Consider the following 17711-nt stretch of genomic DNA (forward strand, 5'->3'; position numbering starts at 1 on the left):
ATGGAAGAAGTTCGGAACCACCAAGACTCTGAGCAATCGTGGGAGAAGGGCCTTGGTCAGTGAGATGACCAAGAACCCGATGGTCACTCTAACAGAGCTCCAGCGTTCCTCTGTGAAGATGGGAGAACCTTCCAGAAGGACAACCATCTCTGCAGCACTCCACCAATCAGGCCTTTAAGGTAGAGTGGACAGACGGAAGCCACTCCTCAGTAAAAGGCACATGACAACCCGCTTGGAGTTTGCCAAAAGGCACCTGGTCTGTTGAAACCAAGATCAAACTCTTTGGCCTGATTGCCAAGCATCACGTCTGGAGGAAACCTGGCACCATCCCCCCGGTGAATCACGGTGTTGGCAGCGTCATGCTGTGGGGATGTTTTTCAGCAGCAGGGGCTGGGAAACTAGTCAGGATCGAGGGAAAGATGAACGGAGCAAAGTACAGAGAGATCCTTTATGAAAGGTCCAGAGCGCTCAGGACCTGACTGGGGCGAAGGTTCACCTTCCAACGGGATAACGACCCTAAGCACACAGCCAAGACAACGCAGGAGTGGCTTCGGGACAAGTCTCTGAGTGACCCAGCCAGAGCCCGGACTTGAACCCGATCGAACATCTCTGGAGAGACATGGAAATAGCTGGGCACCGACCCTCCACCTGACAGAGCTTGAGAGGATCTGCAGAGAATGGGATAAACTCCCCAAATACAGGTGTGCCAAGCATGTAGCCTCATACCAAAGAAGACTTGAGGCTGTAATCGCTGCCCAAGGTGATTCAACAAAGTACTGAGTAAAGGGTCTGAATACTTATGTAAAATGTGAGTTTTTTTATTTTTAAAAAGCTGTTTTTGCTTTGTCATTATGGGGTATTGTGTGTAGATTGAAAAAAACAAAAAAAACAATTGAGTCCATTTTAGAATAAGGAGGTAAAATGAAAAAGTCAAGAGGTCTGACTTTCCAAATGCACTGTGTATTTGCATTATACAAAACTGTTATGTTGAACAAACAAAACATTTATTTAGTGCTTAATATGAATGCTTATGTAGCAAAAGAAAGACGACAGGGGCATGCTTCATGCTGAAACGGATATCATTCACACGGTGGTTCTGATGGCTCTATAGGATGGTAAAATAAAGGCATTTGTTTCCCCTAAAACATATTCAGGGTTGCAAACACCAACATCCTCATGACTCGAAATGATTTGTCCTGTTCACTCAGGGCAGTTGGTCCCTTCTACTAGTGTCTGGCCATTGTCGGTCTGTGTAACTTTCAACAGCGGTTTCCTGAAAGAGACAGGATTAGGGTTAGTTGCAGCATTTTTCTTCGGGGAAAATTTCTGACGATCAAATATCCTACAGAGTTTTATCCAAATAGGCTATTTATCTACAGTATCCATACATAATAAGCAATGTTCCCTCTACGCTGTGCACATGTGTGGCTGCGATCCTCCTCCAGGACAGCCAGTCAAAAGATGCCAGAGAGGTTGAACTTCACTGAGTTCGCCCCACTAGTTCACACTATATAGTTTACTCTGTGATCGAATCAAAATTATATAAAATCAGCCCCTTTTCAATGCAACAAACCAAAACAAATCTAACCCTGCAAGATTTAATCTGGGGGTAGCACACGAGCGGTCTTAAAATCACTTGTGAGCGAATTAGCTTTTCAGATCAGAGCCGCACATGTGCACATCAGTTGATTTTCTTTGCTAGTTAGCAAGTTATTAGCAGTTATAGATAAGTATGTCAGCAATGGGGAGTTACTGCTTCCACAAACCGTGGAGGCTACATTTCAAGCTGCCTTTGAAAAGCCAGTCAGGTAAAAAGCTTATGTCTTAATAAAAAGGGGCAGTGTTGTATTTTGAGACAGGCTTGACTATGCAAATAAGCCCATATGCAGAGGGCTAGTCTACATTGTCTAATGCTCTGTATAGTAATATTAATTCATTATATTTTGTAAAGTGGTTTCTTGCATCATACAACACAAAACAATTTACAGTCACCTATTTGGCCCATGGTGTTACAGACCAAGTACAAAATAATTAATTAATGTCAAGCCCTTCATAATGTAAGTCTCAAGCAATGTAGGCCTGCATTGAACACCACATGTAGGGTATATCATAGAAATCAAAAGCTATTTCCATGTGAAAATGTTATGGGATTTGCTCCATTGGTTTTGCTGGAAGGCCTACATAATGGTCCAATAACCTATTGGCTACTGTCTAAAACTGTAAGGGTACAGCCTCAGAGTTCACTGTAAAGCATGCAGGAAGTTGCACAAAATTCTCACAACGTTTAAGTTTCTGGTCAAAAAAGGGGCTCATTGCCCCCAAAATGTTGAGGAAACATTGATAATAGGTAACTCATGTAAAACAGGCACCATGTCCGTAAAACACAAATAATGTAAAAATAAATATATAATAATTTGTCCTCCGATGAGGGGGGGGGGGGCTGGCAGGTGGTGGTAGTATGTTTTAGATTTAAAAATGGCTTCTGAAGTTTGCAATTTCCACTTTGAAATTTCAGACTTGATTTTCCCTCCCGAAAAATGTATCAACCCCAAAAAGAATGTCCATTAATTATAATCCACATAACTCACATTTCCTGTTGCTGCAGGATTATTTTCCTGCTATAGCAACCTGGCGCAAATTAAGATCCTACATCTGTAGCTAGCCTGATTTACAATGTTAAATAGGCATTAGTGGACATTTCTGTCAGTTCTTGGGAGGTTCAACTAGAAAAAGCATTCATAAAATACATGAAGACTTCTCCCCTGTGCAAAAAAACAGCTGTGTGTCACAGGTCGGGCCAAGTTGTTGTTGCAAGTCCACTATGAGAGGACGAACTCAAGGCAGAGGCAGAGTGGAGGTGATGCCATTGAAAGACAACTTGAACCAACCACCATGCAGCCGACGTGATTGGATATTTTCTGCCGAACAATGCATCCAACAATGTTTGTGTGCCGGTTGTCAGGTCTTAAAAAAATATATATAATAAATAAAATAAAATGTCCAAAAGCTGTCAATTACCCGCTAAAGGAAATGCTGGTGTGTCAGAAGGCTGCTGGTTCTCCTTGCTGTCCTGGTTGTTGAAGGCTTTAATGGGGTCAACCCTGCGTTGGGGCTGGCCTCCCTTCTTCTGACGGGACACCTGGGCACGCAGCTTAGACAGCTCCTACACACACAAACTTTACAATCATGTCTGACTGTAGTACACCCAAAAACCTTTTATCAACACCCAGTCCCTTCGTGGATTTAAAAGAAGTGGATATATGAAAACAATAATGGTGAAACTCCTACTCCACAATTTGGTGGCAACTAAAGTGTATTTGTTGCTATAATCATATTTTCTTTACTTTAAACAATATAGCCTATGCTTATATTTAAATCAGCAAACTGACCTGTTTGAGGGAAATGTTCTCATCTTTGAGCTTCACCACGTGTCTGATCTTCTGTTTCTGGTTCTGGTGGCCCAGCAGACGAGCGTAGGCGTCCGCTAGCCGTGTTAGCTCCTCCTGGTTCGCCCCGTTCTCGTTCAGTAGCGAGTCCCGCTCCGCAGCAAACCCATTCAGCTGCTCCTGCAGGGCCAAACCAACCCGGAAGCAGAGATGGGGGAACATAGAATTTAAAAAACTGTGAATTGGGCCCGTGTTTAAGTCAATGACCCCTTCTACTCATACTACTTCTATGGGGGAATATAATTGAACATTGACAATACATAAGTAAACATAACACTCAGATGAAGTACATTTCCCACAACGCAGCAGTGGACTGACCTGGAAGGGCTTGACCTTGGCGTAGAGCTCCTCGTACTGTCTCCTCCAGTGTTCCGTCTCTGCATCACTGAGAGAGGAAAGGACAGAGTTAGAACAGTGTAATTAGAGTCTATCCTATTGTCTTATAATACCATTGTCTTCTACTTGATGATCTGGGTCTATATTCATAGTCTCAGTAGGGTGCTGATCCAGGATCAGTTCCCCACCTGTCCATGCAATTGTATTTATTAATTCATCTAAAAGGGAAAACTAGGGAAACAACCTTAAGACAGTTCATGAATACAGGCCCTGCACTTCATAGCCCAGTAAGTCAGTCAGTCAGTCAGTCAGTCAGTCAGTCAGTGGTCCTCCTCACCTCTTGTCTTGAGTCTCCAGCAGCATTCTCTGGAAGTCTCTTCTCTGTTCCTCCATCTCCCAATAGAGAGTCACTTTCTCCTGGACCACCACATCCACCTGGCTCTGGAGAGAAACCTCCTGGACCACCACATCCACCTGGCTCTGGAGAGAAACCTCCTGGACCACCACATCCACCTGGCTCTGGAGAGAAACCTCCTGGACTAGCACATCCACCTGGCTCTGGAGAGAAACCTCCTGGACTACCACATCCACCTGGCTCTGGAGAGAAACCTCCTGGACCACCACATCCACCTGGCTCTGGAGAGAAACCTCCTGGACTAGCACATCCACCTGGCTCTGGAGAGAAACCTCCTGGACTACCACATCCACCTGGCTCTGGAGAGAAACCTCCTGGACCACCACATCCACCTGGCTCTGGAGAGAAACCTCCTGGACTACCACATCCACCTGGCTCTGGAGAGAAACCTCCTGGACTACCACATCCACCTGGCTCTGGAGAGAAACCTCCTGGACTACCACATCCACCTGGCTCTGGAGAGAAACCTCCTGGACCACCACATCCACCTGGCTCTGGAGAGAAACCTCCTGGACTACCACATCCACCTGGCTCTGGAGAGAAACCTCCTGGACTACCACATCCACCTGGCTCTGGAGAGAAACCTCCTGGACTACCACATCCACCTGGCTCTGGAGAGAAACCTCCTGGACCACCACATCCACCTGGCTCTGGAGAGAAACGTTCTCTTCCATCAGTTTATCCTGGTTCTGAAGGCTCTGTTTGTCTATTTCAAACACCACTACTGTTTTCAGATCATCCCTCTCTTTCTCTACCTCCTTCATGTGGTTCTCTAGAGATGGCAGATATTTCTTTACCTGGTCCTCCATCTTCTCCAACTGGTTTTGAAGGTTCAGTTTCTCCTTCTCCACCTCCCCTACCAAGCACTGAAGAGTTAGCTTCTCCTCCTCTACCCCCTCCACCAGGCTCGCTCGCCCCCCCACCTCCTCTGACATCCCATGCTTCAACTCTCTCCTCTGCACATCCCCCTCTCCTTTCTCCTGCTCCAGTAGCCTCTGCACCCCCTCTTTAGTTTGCTTAAATAGCCTTTGCACCTCCTCTTTCTCCATCCTCTCCTCCTGCAGCTGTCTCTGCAACACCTCCTCAGCCTTCTTCATTTCATCATCTCTCTGAGCTAGACGTGTCTGTACCTCGAACAGAATTCTAGAGATGGGGGGTGAGAGAGAATGGAGAGGGGGGAGAGAGAGAATGGAGGGCGAAAGAGTCAGAGGGGGGAGAGTCAGTCAAAATCCCATCAACATGCACATTCAATCACCAGATAATGAGAAGCCTTAGGATGAGCTCACCTTGCATACTCCTTTCTGGCTTTCTCCTGAACCTGCTGGTTAGCTTGACGCTTCTCCTGTTCCTCCTCCATCTCCTCCCTCAGCTTTTCCACCTCCTCCTCCTCCTGTTGATTCACTCTCTCCATCTGCTTAGTCACCCTCTCCACCTCCTCCTCCAGCGCTCTACTCCTCTCCTCTGCTCCCTTCAGGGCCTGTCTGGTGCTGGTAGAACAAAATACAAATTTTGATGTCTTAAAGCCCATTTATGCTCGATCCGGAGTGCGGAGGCTCTGTACGGAGGGTGTGACAATTGTGGAGGCTCAGGAGGCCAAATCAAGTTCCGTACGGCGATACCGTTCTCCTCCCAAATTTTGTAACAATGCTGAGGGCTCTGTATAGCGCCGCATGATTGGTTGACGGTAGGTGGGGGCGGTATATCCTGTATAAACAAACGCACTTCCTTGACAACTTCATTCACAACAGCTCAGCTCCACGAAGCACAAGAAGTATGACTGTCCTGAACGGTCCGTAAATGCTGTACTGACACTGCAGATTCTGGATTGACCATACAAATTGCCTTTACAGAGCCATGACTGCTAATACTTTACCCCAAAGTTAAAGGCACAGTTCACTTAACATCTGAAACAGCATTTTTTCCATCTGTCAAAAGATAACTTTAGTGAAACAAGAGTGAAACTTTTTTCCTTGTGAAAGGAGAGTGAAAGACAAAGGGTCCCTTTAAGCACATTTGTATTGGACAACAGGGCAGGGTCAACTCCGTACCTCTCCAGTTCAGTGGCCATGTGTCCTATCTTGCTGAGGGAGGCGGTGTGTTCCTCCTGCAGCCTCCTCGTTTCAGCACAGTGCACCTTCTCCAACGCCTCCACGTCACTGCTCCTCCTGGAAGGAGATGTAACGCACACCATTGAAAGGAGCAGTTTGAGCAAAGGTGAGGTGCATTATCCCTAATCTTGATCATATAACAGGGGTCGACATTAACACTTGTCCGCTTGCCCGGGACAAGTAAATAAAAATTGTCGGGCAAGCAGAATATAGATTTAAATTGTCCGAATGGAAAAGTAAAAAAAAAAAAAAATCCCAGTATGAAACTTTCTTGCAGATCAGAAATAGGATCAGATCGTTCTCTGGATGGATGTTTTAGTAGCTGTTCTCCCTATTTCTGCAGACCGCATTAGAGTACAACTGTATTGTATCTTGTTCAAATCACCAGGGCCGGTTGCTATGAGCTACGCCCAGGCATAAATTCTAAGCCTATTAGGGAGCAGGCGTAGGGCGTTGAAGGTTTCTGATCAGTGATAGATGAACCAACAAACAGAAGGGCTGTACCCCCTCCACTTATTAGCCCAGCCAGAGAATTACGGCGATTCGGTGAAACAAAAGTCATGGGTGTTTGGTTGGGAGCAGGCTACTACACTAGTGAAGAGGAAAATAATCCACTCGTTGAGATGAGCAAACTAGACTAAAGATGATAATGAGCATTCACTTCCGCCAACATTTTCTCAACCGAATTGTAAGCAAATATCCAAAACGGAGATTCAATGACAACCAAAATCTGACATTGATTGATTTAGTCAAGACGAGTACCCGTGGCCCAACGCTCCCCGTGGCCCAACGCTCGTCCCATAGCAGAGCGATGACGCTGTCTCAATCAATACAGTGGTGAAAGGACCCTCTATTCCACACGCGGCTATTGCTTTCATTTATTAACAGTTGGGTGACTTTGGGAGTTTCAGTAAGCAACAAATGTGACATGCCTTCAACTGCATTAGCCTGCTTTATTCCAATGTTTTCATCATTCAGTGATAATCATTCCCATAGAATATTTTTGCCTTACAAGGTTATAGATAAGCATGTCTTAATTAGTTATCTTGCTTAGAAGCAGCCTAACATAGCAATTTGACCCCTGATTAATTGAATGAGGTAATTATTTTATGAAGACAAAGTATTTGGTTGTAATTGTAATGTTGCAGTATTTTATAGGCTATGAATGGTGGCTAACCATCCTCCAGGAGAGCCTTAAAGGGGCAGTGCTGTATTTTTGAGACAGACTTGAATATGCAAAGAAGCCAATAGGCAGAGTGAAGCCTACATTTATGTCTGATTCTCTATGGTAGCAATAATAATGATAATAATGCATTTTATTTGATGGCTAAAAAATCCCTGCATAATGAGTAACTATTTGGGATACAAGATCAATGATTGAGTCCAGTCTGACTGCAGCTAAACTCCACGACAACTCCAGTCAAGATACTTATTATTATTATTAAGATACTTATTATATTTAAACACTATTTCAAAGCCGACAGAGCCCGTTTCATTCATTCATTCTCTGTTTAGTTCTACTTCCCCCGCTTCCAAAACCCCCCCACTCCTCACCTTTCAAGCAGTGCTCTGGTCTCAGTCAGTTCCCTCTCCATCTCTGTCTTCTCCAGCTGAAAACTCTGTAAGGCCTCCTCTCTCCTCTTCTCCTCCTCTTCCCTCCTCTCTTCCTGCAACTCCAGAGCCGACAGCTCCACTAGAGCCTCCTCCAACTCATCCTCCAACTGTTTCCTCTCGTCCTCGGTCTCCTCCCTAACTCTCTCCAGCCCCGAGGCCAGGGAGGCTGCACGCTCCTGGGGAGAAAGAGAGACACAGAACCAGTAAGTAGTGGAGGTGAGTATTCTACTCTGCAGTCAGATGTAGGATTTTAATGGGGGCCATATTGGAGCCAAGTCACCCCCAACACCATTAACCTTTTCCTTCTTCAGCTCCTCAGCCAGGGAGGTGTGTGTCTGCGCCAGCTGCTCCTGCACCTCCTTCTCACTCCTCCAGTTCTCCTGCAGGAGGCTCAGCTCTGCAGTCAGCTCCTCCACTCTCCCCTGGCCCCTACCTAAAGACAGATACACACAGACACTTGGTATAGAGCCCACACTGATAACAGCAACCTGGAGACATTTCTCCTAAACCCTGACTCTTCCTGATTCCTGACAATTGCTGATAAATCTGCTTAAGATAAGTTCCCATTAGACCCATTCTTCCCATTAGTTTAGGGTATGTCAGTATTATAATTAGGGAGTAATGCTGTATGTATTTGTTTACTTCTCTCCTCCTCCAGGATTTTGCACTTCTCTCCCAGGTGAGCTACTCTCTCATCCAGCTCCTCCACTGTCCTCCTCAGCACCTCCCTCAGATGCACTACCTCCGCATCCTGTTGCCGCACTGCCCTCTGGGAGTCAGACACTTCCTGGTTGGCCCGCTGCATCTGTGTTTCTATCTCTCCCAATACCTTCTGGGAGGATGTCAGCTCCGCCTCTCGCCGCTCCAGAAGCTTCTCGGTCTCCTTCAAAGCATCCCGGGAAGCCTGCAGGTCCTGTTGACCTTTCTCTGACTCCTCCTCCTTCTGACGGAGAATGTTCTGAGAGTTCCGGAGCTCCGCGGTGCACTGCTCCAGTTTCTGCTCAAGATGACTGAGAGAAAAGGACATGGCATGAGATCAAATTTTTTTGTTTTGCATGTCAACCAAGACAATTAGGAAACTGATGTCATCAATTTCAAAGCAGAGACACATAAGAAGAGATCGAGAGGACAGCATTCTTCACAAATAAAGCCATTCATTTATATTATTCTGAAAGCAGTTGTTCAGGGAAGAGATGTGCATTTGCTCACCCCAGTTTCTCGTGCTGAGACTCAGACATGCTGTTCTCCATCTCTGTCTTCTTACGAAGCTTCATACGCAGGTCCTAAGGAGACATAACAGCATGTTATAACATCTAAATTATAATTTCCACACCCCGATGTAAGCACGATCATGGACTATTCAAGTAGTTTCTCCATACACATTTCTCCTTCAGTAAACAGTATGGTGTTAGGATAGATACAGTTGAAGGCGGAAGTTTACATACACCTTAGCCAAATACATTTAAACTCAGTTTTCACAATTTCTGACATTTAATCCTAGTAAAAATTCCCTTTCTTAGGTCAGTTAGATTCACCACTATTTTAAGAATGTGAAATGTCAGAATAATAGTAGAGAATTATTTATTTCAGCTTTTATTTCATCACATTCCCAGTGGGTCCGCAGATTCAATACACTCAATTAGTATTTGGTAGCAATGACTAAGTTGTTTAACTTGGGTCAAACGTTTCGGGTAGCCTTCCACAAGCTTCCCACAATAAGTTGGATGCATTTTGGCCCATTCCTCCTGACAGAGCTGGTGTAACCGAGTCAGGTTTGTAGGCCTCCTTCCTCGCACACGCCTTTTCAGTTCTGCCCACAAATTTTCTATGGGATTGAGGTCAGGACTTTGTGATGGCCACTCCAACACCTTGACTTTGTTGTCCTTAAGCCATTTTGCCACAACTTTGGAAGTATGCTTGGGGTCATTGTCCATTAGGAAAACCTATTTGCGACTAAGCTTTAACTTCCCGACTGATGTTTTGAGATGGTGCTTCAATACATCCACATATTTTTCCTACCTCATGATGCCATCTATTTTGTGAAGTGCACCAGTCCCTCCTGCAGCAAAGCACCCCCACAACATGATGTGGTTGGGATGGTGTTCTTCGGCCTGCAAGCCTCCCCCTTTTTACTCCAAACACAACGACGGTCATTATGGCCAAACAGTTCTATTTTTGTTTCATCAGACCAGAGGACATTTCTCCAAAAAGTATGATCTTTGTCCCCATGTGCAGTTGCAAACTGTAGTCTGGCTTTTTTATGGCGATTTTGGACCAGTGGCTTCTTCCTTGCTGAGCGGCATTTCAGGTTATGTCGATATAGGACTCGTTTTACTGTGGATATAGATACTTTTGTAACCGTTTCCTCCAGCATCTTCACAAGGTCCTTCGCTGTTGTTCTGGGATTGATTTGCACTTTTCGCACCAAAGTACATTCATCTCTAGGAGACAGAACGCATCTCCTTCCAGAGCGGTATGATGGATGCGTGGTCCCATGGTGTTTATACTTGCATACTATAGTTTGTATAGATGAGCGTGGTACCTTCAGGCATTGGAAATTGCTCCCAAGGATGAACCAGACTTGTGGAGGTCTACAATTTTTTTTCCTGAGGTCTTGGCTGATTTCTTTTGATTTTCCCATGATGTCAAGCAAAGTTTGAAGGTAGGACTTGAAATACATCCACAGGTACACCTCCAATTGACTCAAATTATGTCAATTAGCATATAAGAAGCTTCTAAAGCCATGACATAATTTTCTGGAATTTTCCAAGCTGTTTAAAGGCACAGTCAACTTAGTGCATGTAAACTTCTAACCCACTGAATTAGTGATAGTGAATTAGAAGTGAAATAATCTGTCTGTAAACAATTGTTGGAAAAAGGACTCGTGTCATGCATAAAGTAGATGTCCTAATTGACTTGCCAAAACTATACTTCGTTAACAAGAAATTTGTGGAGTGGTTGAAAAACCAGTTTTAGTGACTCCAACCTAAGTGTATGTAAACTTCTGACTTCAACTGTAGATAGGATAGATACACTAGATAGATGTTTCTTTCCTCGGTGACCAGTATATGTTTATACCTGGATGTGGTCGTTGGCTGTGTCCAGGTAACCCTGAAGAACACTGACCTCCTCTCTCAGCTCCTGGATCACAGCTGAGAGACAGGGATACAGAACATTGTTAGAATGATGCTACCTAATTATACAGAAAACGATGGGACAATGGACACACAGAGACAAACTACTTACCTTGCAGTGTACCCATCTCATTCACCAGCTCCTCGTTGTGGACTTTGGTGTCGTGGTGGAGGTCCTCTGTGAAAACGAAACATTACATTTCAAAAAATATATTTAAAAAAATATTTCTCAGAGGCGCAGCACTTTGAACTAAACATTTTATAAATAAATGTGCTGTTTATAACGTTTAATTGATTGATAATAACTAGGCAGGCTAACGATGCTGTGTCAGTGAGGTCAGGTGGTCTCACCCAGGTCCTCGTTCCTCTCCCTCAGGGCAGTGAGTGTAGCTCTGGCTGCCTCCAGGTCTGTCTCCAGCAACTTCACCTGGCCCTCTGTACTGATCTGCAGGAAACTCAGCTCCTTATAGGACAACACAAATGTCACTCAACCAACCACACTGCTCAGAGACACTACACATGCAGGAAACACAGCTCCTGAACAAAAACCCAATATCAGCACACAATTTGATTTAGAGCGAGATGTACGCAAGGCAAACACCACTATACAGACAGGATAGTGAATGGTGTGTGAACAGGGACACTTTCAGTAGCCAAACATTGCAGATAGAAATGCGATGAATAGAGCAGACCTAACTTATTCTTCATAGCGTATTTCAATGTGAATATACGAAAACGCTGCGTACTACCGACGTGTCCCAGGTGTCGTACCTTGTCCTTGACATCCAGTTTGTTTCTTGCCTCCATCAGCTCCATAGACATAGACTGGAATCTCTTCTTAGTGGTGTCTGCAGAAACCTAGAGGAACACAACGACAACACAGTCAGACATTTACAAAACAAGGTACAAACAGAAAATGTGAACATTGGTTATTGGACAAGCTAGGGTAGTACCCATTGTTATTGGACAAGCTAGGGTCATACCCGATAGCAGGGTGGAAGTATTGTTTTGTCAACTAGACCCAGATGACACATAACCTATAACCATAACCAGTTTACACCTTTTTAACCCTGCAGCTAAAGACTTTTGCTTTAAGACTATTGGGCCGGTTTCCCAGACACAGATTAAGCCTAGTCCAAGACTAAAAATAATTCTTAATGGAGATTCTCCATTGAAATAGCTTTTAATTCCAGGATTAGACCAAATCAGTGGAAAAGCAGCCCATTGAGATGAGCATGCCAACTCTTGATTGTACCATCAAACACCACATTACCTTGTTCTTGAGGAACTCGTTAGTCTTCTTGAGCTCAGCCAGCTGTCTCTCCAGGGTGGTGAAGTTAGCTGCCAGACCAGTCTTCTCCCTGACCACAGAAGACAGCTTGGCCTTCACCTTCCTCAGCTCCTCCTCCAGGGTTACCAGGCGCCTGTCCTGCCCCCCGCGCTGCTGCACCAGAGAGCGGATCTACAGGAGGGAGGAGACGGTTAGTGTGTGCTAAAGCAGTGAATAAAATAAACTTAGGGAGGAGGCTTCTAATGTGAACATGCATGAAACCAAGGCTTTTACGGTTAGATCCGCTCCCTGGTGCAGCAGCGGTGGTGGTTAGTGTGTTAGATTGAAGAATGAAGGCATGCATTAAGGTAGATCACAGCTGCTGTGATAACTGAAACTTGGCCACATCAATGATCAATTTTGTCACAATTTTTTTGTTCTTCAACTGGTAACACTGACAATGTATGTATGCTATTGCGACAGACAATACATATTTGCTCCTCAAACCAGTCTGTATAACTATACTACCTCCTTCTCCAGGAGTTTCTGCTGTTTCATCTGCATCGATAGGCCACTCTTGTCTTTCTTTGACATGGACCCGTCAACCTGGGTGAAGGAGGAACGGACGAATTAATCGCAAAGGAGAGCCATTGCATTAGGATTCAAGGGACAGTTCAGGATTTTGGCAATTAAGCTTTTTATCCATCAGATGAACCCATGGATACAATTTTTTTGTCTTTGCATTGAATTTGAAGGAAGCTGCCAACTAGTGTTATTGCTAAGTAGCATTAGCACAATGACTGGAAGTCTATGGGAACAGCTAGCATGCTAGACTTTCAGTCATTGTGCTAACACTATTAAGCATTGGCTTCCTTCATACATACTGGACAGAGACATAAAAATGGTATCCATGAGTTTCTGACTGGGGAAGTCGATAAAGGGCTTCATTGCCAAAATCTGAAACTATTCCTTTAACTTTTCTAGGGTAGGGGGCAGCATTTTCACATTTGGATGAAAAGCATACCCAAATTAAACTGCCAGCTACTCATCCAAAGAAGATATGCATATTATTAGTAGATTTGGATAGAAAACACTCTGAAGTTTATAAAACTGTTTGAATCATGTCTGTGAGTATAACAGAACTTATTTAGCAGGTGAAACCCCGAGGACAAACCATTCAGATTTTTTTTTTTTTTGAGGTCACTCTCTGTTCAATGAGGTTTCATTGGGAAACCAGATTTCTAAGCGACCTGCTTGCAGTTCCTACGGCTTCCACTCGATGTCAACAGTCTAGAGAAATTGGTTGAGGTTATTCCTTTACGTAATGAAGAAATACGGCCATCTTGAAGTCGCGTCACTCTAGGTGTCCTGTTAGATTAGAAGCGCATGACCAGAAGGCATGCTACGGTTGGTTTTAATCCTGTATTGAACACAGATCATCCCGTCTTCAATTTGATCAATTATTAACTTAAAAAAATACCTAAAGTTGTATTACAAAAGTAGTTAGAATTTTTTGGGCAAAGTTTACAGGTAACCTTTGAGATATTTTGTCGTCACGTTTGAGCAAGTTGGAACCTGTGTTTTTCTGGATCAAATGTGCCAAATAAATTGACATTTTGGATATATATCGACGGAATTAATCGAACAAAAGGACCATTTGTGATGTTTATGGGACATATTGGAGTGCCAACAACAGAAGCTCGTCAAAGGCATGAATTATATTTTTATTTCTGCGTTTTGTGTCGTGCCTGCAGGGTTGGAATGTTTTCTCTCTTTTGTTTACTATGGTGCTAAGCTTAGATAATAGCATCGTATGCTTTCGCCGAAAAGCCTATTTGAATTCTGACATGTTGGCTGGATTCACAACCAGTGTATCTTTAATTTGGTATCTTTCATGTGTGATTTAATGAAAGTTTGATTTTATAGTAATTCATTTGAATATGGCGCTCTGCATTTTCTCAGGCTTTTTGCCAAGTGAGACAGTAGCGTCCCGCCTAAACTCAGATTTTTTTATATAAATATTAACTTTACCGAACAAAACATAAATGTATTGTGTAACATGAAGTCCTATGAGTGTCATCTGATGAAGATCACCAAAGGTTAGTGATTAATTGTATCTCTATTTCTGCTTTCTGTTACTGCTCTCTTTGGCTGGAAAAATGGCTGTCTTTTCTGTGACTTGGCTCATACCTAACATAATCGTTTGGTGTGCTTTTGTCGTAAAACCTTTTTGAAATCGGACACTTTGGCTGGATTTACAAGTGTAGCTTTAAAATGGTGTAAAATACTTGTATGTTTGAGGAATTTAAATTATGGGATTTCTGTTGTTTTGAATTTGGCGCCCTGCAGTTTCACTGGCTGTTGACGAGGTGGGACGCTACCGTCCCACATACCCTAGAGAAGTTAAAGCACCAGGGTGTATTCATTAGTCGGATTCCATTGCAAAACATTTTGCAACAAACTGTTTACATCAAACGAAAATCGTTTTGCAAGGAAAACTAGAATTGATCAAGTACAATTTCAGGTAGGTCGCTCACTGTTTCATTATGTTTGCTTCCTCGAGTAAATTGTCTTATGTCACTGTAGAGCCTCCAGCCCTGCTCAATATGACCCCTTTGATCCCCCTCCCACACATGCGGTGGTCTCACCTGGTTTAAACAGTGTCTCTAGAGACAAAACCTCTCTCATCATCACTCAATGACTAGGTTTACCTCCACTGTATTCACATCCTACCATACCCTGGATCCTACTGATCCTTGACTTCGGCCATGTCATTTACAAAATAGCCTCCAACACTCTACTCAGCAAATTGGATGCAGTCTATCATAGTGCCATCCATTTTGTCACCAAAGCCCCATATACTACCCACCACTGCGATCTGTATGTTCTCGTTGGCTGGCCCATGCTTCATATTCGTCACCAAACCCACTGGCTCCAGATCATCTATAAGTCTTTGCTAGGTAAAGCCCCGCCTTATCTCAGCTCACTGGTCACCATAGCAGCATCCACCCGTAGCACACACGCCAGCAGTTATATTTCACTGGTCACCCCCAAAGCCAATTCCTCCTTTGGCTGCCTTTCCTTCCAGTTCTCTGCTGCCAACGACTGGAACGAATTGCAAAAATCACTGAAGCTAGAGACACATATCTCCCTCACTAAATTTAAGCATCAGCTGTCAGATCATTGCACCTGTGCATAGCCCACCTGTAAATATCTCATCCAACTACCTCATCCCCTTATTATTATTTTTCTTGCTCCTTTGCACCCCAGTATTTCTACTTGCACATTAATCTTCTGCACATCTATCACTCCAGTGCTTAATTGCTAAATTGTAATTACTTCGGCACCGTGGCCTATTTATTGCCTTACCTCCCTAATCTTACCTATTTGCACACACTGTATATAGACTTTTCTATTGTGTTATTGACTCTACGTTTGTTTATTCCATGTGTAACTCTGTTGTTGTTTGTGTCGCACTGCTTTGCTTTATCTTGGCCAGGTCGCAGTTGTAAATGACAACTTGTTCTCAACTGGCCTACCTGGTTAAATAAATTTTAAATAAATTCTGCGGCGTTCATCCAGAACGCCGCAGCCCGTCTGGTGTTCAACTTTCCCAAGTTCTCTCACGTCACCCCGCTCCTCCGCTCTCTCCACTGGCTTCCAGTTGAAGCTCGCATCCGCTACAAGACCATGGTGCTTGCCTACGGAGCTGTGAGGGGAACGGCACCTCCGTACCTTCAGGCTCTGATCAGGCCCTACACCCAAACAAGGGCACTGCGTTCATCCACCTCTGGCCTGCTCGCCTCCCTACCTCTGAGGAAGTACAGTTCCCGCTCAGCCCAGTCAAAACTGTTCGCTCCTCTGGCACCCCAATGGTGGAACAAACTCCCTCACGACGCCAGGTCAGCGGAGTCAATCACCACCTTCCGGAGACACCTGAAACCCCACCTCTTTAAGGAATACCTAGGATAGGATAAAGTAATCCTTCTAACCCCCCCCCCCCCTTAAAAGAGTTAGATGCACTATTGTAAAGTGGTTGTTCCACTGGATATCATAAGGTGAATGCACCAATTTGTAAGTCGCTCTGGATAAGAGCGTCTGCTAAATGACTTAAATGTAAAGGTGAAATAAAAAAAACAGTAAAGGTTTTCCATTGCAAAACATTTTGCAACGGAATCCGACTAATGAATAGACCCCAGTACTTCAAGGTTATCTTGATGATGTGGCTGTGCCAACCAGGGACAATGTGATTATTATGTGAACACCAACTTACCAGACCATCCACAGACATGGTCCTACGCACAGGTGACATGGGCACATCTTTAAAAGGAGATGGTGGTAGGATATTGGGAGGGAAGGGGAATTTGGAAATTAGAATGGTGTAGAAAGTAAAAACACATCTAGGTTGAATGACAGTCTAATCATAGATGTTTAAATATAGATCTATTGTCAATAGTATGAGGTATTTTTTTGACTAAAACTTCAGTTGTTTGACAGTTAAACTCACCATCACTGGCCATGAGCAGTTTGAAGCGCTCTAACCGGCGGAAAGAGGCAGTTCCCTTCACCTCTCCTGGTTTCAGCTCGTAGGTGCCGGGTGCTGGGGCGCAGCCTGAACAAAACATGTTGAAAACAAGACTTAGCCTGCGTTTACACAGGTAGCCCAATTCCCATATTTTGCTAAATTATTGTAAAAAAAAACTGATTGGTCAAAAAGACAAATTAGTGAGAAAAATAGTACAATTGGGCTGCCTGTGTAAACGCTGTGGGCTGGCTATCAACATAAGTAACGTTATCTAATTAGCTAGCTAACATGTAATGGCATGTAGCTAACGTAAACGACATGGATATTTTGCCCTTTGCTTGAATCTGAGTAAGGTTAGACATTCCTAGACAGTCCTGCACTAGCTAGTTACCAAATCAACAATAAGTTAGCTAGCTAGTAAACAATGTTATACAAAATATTGTTGGACAGCTACGTTAGCTAGATCAGAGCTAACGTTATATTAACTGTATAGTTAAAGCAACTAGGCAAAAGCAACACGTTAAGTTAGTTGGCTAGGTTCGCTCAATTAAATCATGATCAATGATTTAATTTACCGATATTTTCATTAAATCGCTTCACTGGAGCTCTTGAAAAAGACATGGTTTAGGTTTGGAAGAAATAGTTCACTAGAAAATCGGTAGCTGCAGATTAAGTTATAGCTAGTCACGAGAGCCAAAGCAGCGCTCCAAATGCAAAACAACACAAACCGAGCCGCTGTTGAAATTTCAAAACTACCTACGTCATAACCAATCGGAAAAGAGACGACACATACTTAACCAATCAGGGCAGAGGAAACTAGACTTCCGCCAGCGCCCACTGGCCCCTCCTTCACTGTGGCTATA

At 43.9% G+C, this 17711-nt stretch overlaps 1 protein-coding gene across 1 annotated transcript; it reads right to left on the reverse strand.

The window, feature by feature from the left end:
* Positions 1 to 940: 940 nt before the first annotated feature.
* LOC139574564 (hyaluronan mediated motility receptor-like) lies at positions 941 to 17560 on the reverse strand. The gene is made up of 20 exons (XM_071399270.1): positions 17424 to 17560; positions 16831 to 16935; positions 16597 to 16643; positions 12852 to 12929; positions 12327 to 12515; positions 11825 to 11911; positions 11405 to 11516; positions 11166 to 11231; positions 10998 to 11071; positions 9129 to 9202; positions 8562 to 8929; positions 8216 to 8352; positions 7860 to 8095; positions 6246 to 6362; positions 5484 to 5684; positions 4120 to 5340; positions 3765 to 3831; positions 3390 to 3566; positions 3019 to 3163; positions 941 to 1273 (listed from the first exon to the last, which is right to left on the reverse strand). The coding sequence occupies exons 1-20, from the start codon at positions 17467 to 17469 to the stop codon at positions 1260 to 1262; spliced, it is 3561 nt and encodes a 1186-aa protein (XP_071255371.1). The 5' UTR covers positions 17470 to 17560; the 3' UTR covers positions 941 to 1259.
* Between the last annotated feature and the right edge of the window lie 151 nt (positions 17561 to 17711).

This window comes from Salvelinus alpinus, chromosome 4, assembly GCF_045679555.1.
Source record: "Salvelinus alpinus chromosome 4, SLU_Salpinus.1, whole genome shotgun sequence".
Taxonomy (NCBI): Eukaryota; Metazoa; Chordata; class Actinopteri; order Salmoniformes; family Salmonidae; genus Salvelinus; species Salvelinus alpinus.

Bases quoted from the DNA above. Each gene is read 5' to 3' on its own strand.
- LOC139574564 (XM_071399270.1), bottom strand. From the start codon at position 17,469: ATGTCTTTTTCAAGAGCTCCAGTGAAGCGATTTAATGAAAATATCG. The intron at 16,644-16,830 runs GTGAGTTTAACT...CTCCTTTTAAAG, and splicing joins ACTGCTCATGGCCAGTGATG to ATGTGCCCATGTCACCTGTG. The intron at 12,930-16,596 runs GTAAGTTGGTGT...TCCTTCACCCAG, and splicing joins CCATGTCTGTGGATGGTCTG to GTTGACGGGTCCATGTCAAA.